This window comes from Lygodium microphyllum, chromosome 9 (assembly GCF_053477565.2).
Source record: "Lygodium microphyllum isolate KBCC chromosome 9, Lygodium_microphyllum_v1.1.10, whole genome shotgun sequence".
NCBI lineage: Eukaryota > Viridiplantae > Streptophyta > Polypodiopsida > Schizaeales > Lygodiaceae > Lygodium > Lygodium microphyllum.
This window is the reverse complement of record NC_141143.1, coordinates 5428290-5434754: the sequence shown is the minus strand read 5'-3', so window position 1 is coordinate 5434754 and position 6465 is coordinate 5428290. Positions and strand designations below refer to the sequence as shown.

At 41.5% G+C, this 6465-nt stretch overlaps 1 protein-coding gene across 1 annotated transcript; it reads right to left on the bottom strand.

The window, feature by feature from the left end:
- Positions 1–1419: 1419 nt before the first annotated feature.
- Positions 1420–2660, bottom strand: LOC148030774 (chlorophyll a-b binding protein type 1 member F3, chloroplastic). The gene is made up of 2 exons (XM_087684284.1): positions 2391–2660; positions 1420–2204 (listed from the first exon to the last, which is right to left on the bottom strand). Exons 1-2 carry the CDS (start codon positions 2543–2545, stop codon positions 1553–1555), a joined length of 807 nt encoding a protein of 268 aa, XP_087540410.1. The 5' UTR covers positions 2546–2660; the 3' UTR covers positions 1420–1552.
- Between the last annotated feature and the right edge of the window lie 3805 nt (positions 2661–6465).

Genomic DNA, 6465 nt, shown 5'->3' with positions numbered 1-6465 from the left:
CATTTGTCCTACATCATTTAGTTTTTTTCCTTGTGATGACCTAACATAGCTCTAGCTCAAAATTAGCTTCTTCATAGCAATAGCTACCTTATCAATAAAGGTTGGAGCAACTTCCATTTTCCTTCTAGACAAAAAGCCTTGTCTTTTGGCATACACATTTGTCCTACATCATTTAGTTTTTTTCCTTATGATGACTTAACATAGCTCTAGCTCCAAATTATTTTAATAAGTCCATCCCATAGACTAAATCAAGATTCATGTTCCATTTTCCTTCTAGATAAAAAGCCTCGTCTTTTGGCATACACATTTGTACTACATCATTTAGTTTTTTTCCTTGTGATGACTTAACATAGCTCTAGCTCCAAATTATTTTAATAAGTCCATCCCATAGACTAAATCAAGATTCAAGTAAATTTAGATTGTTCAATCGAGTACTTCTTTTCTAATACTCCCTCTTGGATGGAGCATGGCTTATGATCATCTTTGTGTCACACCAAAACACAATTTTCCATCTAATGTATTAGTGAAGCAATGTCATAAAGGAAGAGTAAGTGCACACACACACACACACACACACACACACACACTCTCTCTCTCTCTCTCTCTCTCTCTCTCTCTCTCTCTCTCTCTCTCTCTCCTTCCTTTTTGTTTTGGGCAGATAACAATGTTGAGAGAGATTATGGTGTATTATTAATACTTTCTGTTCCTATGAGTGTCAAACAATATTGGTTTTTTATTGTTTCCTAAGTGTCACTAGCAACCATTTACATATACATGGCATGTATATACATATTTTCCACATTAAGCATGGTAGACATGGTTATAGTACACAAATGGTTTTTTTGGTAGCTTTTGTGTTTTAGAGAGGTAGACGTAAAACCTATTTCGCATGTGGGCTATGCACTAAAATATAGATACCCTTACAAATGCACTAACCTTTATATAATACAATCTTTTGATGCGCAAAATGTCGTTTGGGATGAATATCATTGTAAACTTTTTCCAAAGTGTGTCAATATTAGTGCCCACTTTGGTATGTGCCGATTTAACCTCGAAGATACAACTTTGCGAACAACGCTTACGTATAGGTACATTATTTGACTGTCTCCGCAGGGCTGTGATTTAGTCCAATCAATGGTTGGCTATGATTTCATCGTATCAAACAGCGTCAGGCCACTGCGAGTACCCTACGTTGAAAGATGGACAAGAACAATCGTTCAACGCACTGACGAGTCTTCCCCAGCTCCATGATAGAAAATGCACTCTTCAAGTAGCCAGTCCGGGATAATATCAAGCATGCACGGAAACGAGCTTACGGAAACGAATGTCAGAGAACACTGTAGGCGAAGATGCAATGACGGTAAATCCGCGGAGTGTAGCGACTCGTGAGCGAGCGGGAAAACTCACAGAAGCAATAGATACTCGCAAGAACTTACCAGAGTAGATAATATCAAAAAATGGGTTTACAGGTACGTCCGCCGGTTTGCCGCGGTATGATTGCTTCCAAGATACATAAAATCATCGAAGAATGCCAACGGGTATGAGAGAAACTCTAAGAACCGGGAACAAAGTTGGTGGCGTAGGCCCAGGCGTTGTTAACGGTGGGGTTGGCGAGGTGGTCGGATAGATTCTCGATGGGTCCTTTGCCGGTGACGATGGCCTGGACGAAGAAGCCGAACATGGAGAACATGGCGAGGCGGCCGTTCTTGAGCTCCTTCACCTTCAGCTCCGCGAAGGCCTCGGGGTCGTCGGCGAGGCCCAAAGGGTCGAACTGGCCGCCAGGGTAGATGGGGTCGGACACCTCACCCAGGGGCCCACCGGCCACGCGGTAGCCCTCCACGGCTCCCATGAGGATGACCTGGCAGGCCCAGATGGCAAGGATAGACTGGGCGTGGACCAGGCTGGGGTTGCCCAGGTAGTCGAGCCCGCCCTCCGAGAAGATCTGGGCGCCGGCCTTGAACCAGATGGCCTCCCCGAACTTCACTCCATTCTTGGCCAGCAGCTCGGGGGTGACGCACCCCAGCGCCCCAAGCATCGCCCACCGCGCGTGGATGACCTCCAGCTCCCGATTCTTGGCGAAGGTCTCCGGGTCGGCCGAGAGCCCGGCGGTGTCCCAGCCGTAGTCGCCGGGAAACTCGCCCGTCAGGTACGACGGAGGGCTGCCGGACAGCGGCCCCAGGAACAGTGGGCGGTCAGGCCCGTACCTGGACGTACACGTTCCGGTCGTGAAAACCTCATTAAACTTTAGAGACATTACTATATACAACGCTAAGATATTCTGCCTACACGTTCCTTGCTAACGTTAGCATACTCACCAGTCACCATCAACTAGATTATTAGAGATTTGACGTACTTGCTTCACGTCGTTGACTATGGCTACTACTACGTACCATATGCTTCCCGACGGGGCCGACTTCTTGGACGCCCTCATCTGCACCCGTGCCTCTCCGGCCTCCACCTTGCGTGACAGCTCATTCCCTTGCTTACTCAGCACTGCCTGCCCGGCGAAGCTGGTGGACGACAATGCTGCAGTGGCTGCGGCCATTGTAATCGACCGTTACCTTGAAGCTAGTCTGCTTGCTCGAGACTCGTAAGCCTACTCCCTCTGAGCGATGGGAACGATGGCGGGATGATGCAGAAAGATCGGTACGTATTTCTTAGAGGGACAGCTTCCGTTATAAAGGCCTTTCCCTCGGCCAGATTCTAGAACTGAATGGCTCTTGTTCATTCACGCCAGCCTGGTCCCTCCGCCACGCTTGTGGCTGTGAAAGGACCCCTCGGGACGCAACAAACCATCTCGAGATAACATTTGGATAGGATTCTTAACCTCGCCCCTTAGTTTACGTGGATTCTGGATACTAAAATTAACCTAGCTGGATAAGCTCCCAAACCCTCAAAGGTCGCACGCGTTGAATGCTAACTTGGGGCGGAAAATTAGAGCAATTACTTTGTTTCAACTGCAGGCGGGCTGCTCATTTCATAACATGAAAATTTCACGTCAATCCTCCATTGCCAAATAATGATTTCTTCTTAAGTATCAATCTCTCTCCATTCTTTATGCCCCTTTTGTTAAGCTTGAAAGAGAAAGCCCTCCCTTCTTAAAGAGGGCATGGAACTAGTGGACTTTGTGTTAAACACAAAGAACCATACAATTGTTAGGAGATACCAAATGAAAAGTGTTGTTCGCACTATTTTATAGTTTTTAATAATTACAAGGGAATTGGACGATGCAATGCAAAATAGGAGCATCGCTAAAAGCATCACTTTTCATTTGCGATGATTTTAGCAACCCAAATAGTAATGCTACTTTGATGAAAAAAAATAGTCATAAATGCGCACGACATTTGCCGAAAACATTTATGTGAGAATAAAAGAGAGAGTGAGAGAGCTCAAAGTTGAGAGAGAGAGAGAGAGAGAGAGAGAGAGAGAGAGAGAGAGAGAGAGAGCTTATCACTGCCGCTGCCGCCGCCATACGCAAAGAAGAAGGAAAAGGGTGCAAGGGAGAAGAGACGGAAGCTGCGAAGAGGAGGCACAAAGGGTTTCATCTGTGGGCCTTTGAGGTAGGTATATTGCCTCTTCTCACCACAACAGAAACGAAGCATAGACGCGCATGTTAGATGCGCAAAGTCGGGCACGTCTATCATTGCGTCTATATGTGCGTGTAAATAGACGCGAATTTTGCGTCTATATATCCGCACAAATAGATGCGAATATAGACGCATTTTCAGATGTGTAACTATTTAACCGCCTGAAATTGGACTTAATATAATAAAAAAACCAGAGTTAATAATTATTTTTGCATTGCTCTCTAATGAATGGCAATTTCTCCAGTTGACAAGCCTGATATAAGTAATTAGCGGCAAGCGACACAAACCTTATTATACAATTAGTAGCAAGCATTGCATGGATCTTCTAATTTCTCTACTTGAAGATGATAAAAAATAATTCATTTTTATTATGAAAAATTCAATTTAGCTTTAAACTTGACTATTGATTCTTGAGTATGCACATGTGCGCATGATATTTTCCATAGAATTAAGAATACATATTGAATCATTAAGCGAATTAAGTATGTTACAGTGAATGATCCATCTAATCTTCAATGAGATCAGCCCTTGCTAAACTATCTACTTCTAGGTCTATGTTACCAAGACGTAACGAAACAAATAAGTCTATCCCACTATCAGATATGTTGCTATAATGCTCAATAACTTCATCATCATAGATAACATTTGGATAGGATTCTTAACCTCTCCCCTTAGTTTACGTGGATTGTGGATACTAAAATTAACCTAGCTGGATAAGTGCCCAAATAGTAATGCTACTTTGATGAAAAAAATCATCATAGACGCGCACGACATTTACCGAAAACATTTATGTGAGAATAAAAGAGAGAGTGAGAGAGCTCAAAGTTGAGAGAGAGAGAGAGAGAGAGAGAGAGAGAGAGAGAGAGAGAGCTTATCACTGTTGCTGCCACCGCCATACGCAAAGAAGAAGGAAAAGGGTGCAAGGGAGAAGAGACGAAAGCTGCGAAGAGGAGGCACAAAGGGTTTCATCTGTGGGCCTTTAAGATAGGTACATTGCCTCTTCTCACCACTACAGAAACGAGGCATAGACGCGTATGTTAGATGCGCAAAGTCGGGCGCGTCTATCATTGCGTCTATATGTGCGTGTAAATAGACGCGAATTTTGCGTCTATATATCCGCACAAATAGATGCGAATATAGACGCATTTTCAGACGTGTAACTATTTAACCGCCTGAAATTGGACTTAATATAATAAAAAAACCAGAGTTAATAATTATTTTTGCATTGCTCTCTAATGAATGGCAATTTCTCCAGTTGACAAGCCTGATATAAGTAATTAGCGGCAAGCGACACAAACCTTATTATACAATTAGTAGCAAGCATTGCATGGATCTTCTAATTTCTCTACTTGAAGATGATAAAAAATAATTCATTTTTATTATGAAAAATTCAATTTAGCTTTAAACTTGACTATTGATTCTTGAGTATGCACATGTGCGCATGATATTTTTCATAGAATTAAGAATACATATTGAATCATTAAGCGAATTAAGTATGTTACAGTGAATGATCCATCTAATCTTCAATGAGATTAGCCCTTGCTAAACTATCTATTTCTAGGTCTATGTTACCAAGAGGTAACGAAACAAATAAGTCTATCCCACTATCAGATGTGTTGCTATATTGCTCAATAACTTTATCATCATCAACCACATTATTGTCCTCTTCTGCGTTTCCTTGAACATCCTCGCGAGGTTCATCTTGTACTATATCACGCATATCATCCATTATGGTGTCATCATGTACATCATCATTAATTGTTAGATTGTCATCTGCTATCTCTATGTCAGTAATATTACCATATATTGGTTTTGAACGATTAGATATAGGGATGACATACCACCATCGGTTATTGTTTACCATTGGATGATACACAACCTGTATTTGAAAAACAAAAGAAGGAAACTTAAATACTTATTATATTGTGTATATGTATCACATATATACATATAAAAAAATTAGCTTTTACATATATACATGCTCGCATTGTTGAGGTAGTACTAATGTGTCATTTTTATTTTGGTGAAATTTTGTAGAGTCAATGATTACAAAATCACTTGGATGACGTCTTATTGTGCAATGCTCACCATTTGTTACCACTTCTTTAAACCACTTCACATCCAGTACATATATAAAGAATCGCCTGAAGTCAAGCTTTAGAATATCTTAGATCAAGCCACAATAATCTTCCATGGTACCATTGGCATCCTCGAAGTGAGCAAGGACACCACAATCTTGGGTATTTCTCTTTTCATCTATACGTTGAGTTCGAAGATGTTTACCCTCATACGAAATAGCATTGAATAATGTGCACTAGTAGTAAAAGATTAAGATCGAACATGTCAATTTATTATATAAAATATAACTAGAAACAAATTAATTGATAGTATGTCTCACCTTTGATAAGCAACCTCGTGCGTATTCCCACTCTTCTTGAGATATATTAATTTCCTCCTCTTTTTCCATTCTCTCCATTTTCTCATGTAACCAATCTATATCAATATGACGTGGGAGCGCATTTAGATGATCTGGAAATGAGACATTACATCCATATCTGGTGCAAAATGCTTGTCTTTCGCTTTTTCTTCTTGCCCTTGCTTCATTATATAGTGTCACCCATTTGCTCATTACATCACTATTGAGCACACAAAAAATATTTAACTTACGAAGTTCTTCTTTTGTTAGCACTTTACTCATTCCTTTTCCTTGAGGTATTATAGAGATCATCCTCAAGTCTTCATCGTCTTTCCATAGTCGTGGTTGAGAGGGGTCCACTTCAGCAAGATATTCAGAGATATAAACAAGGGATGATTGCACTAACCAACCCTCAGCCATGCTTCCCTCAGGCCGTGCTTTTTGCCTCACAAAATCTTTCAA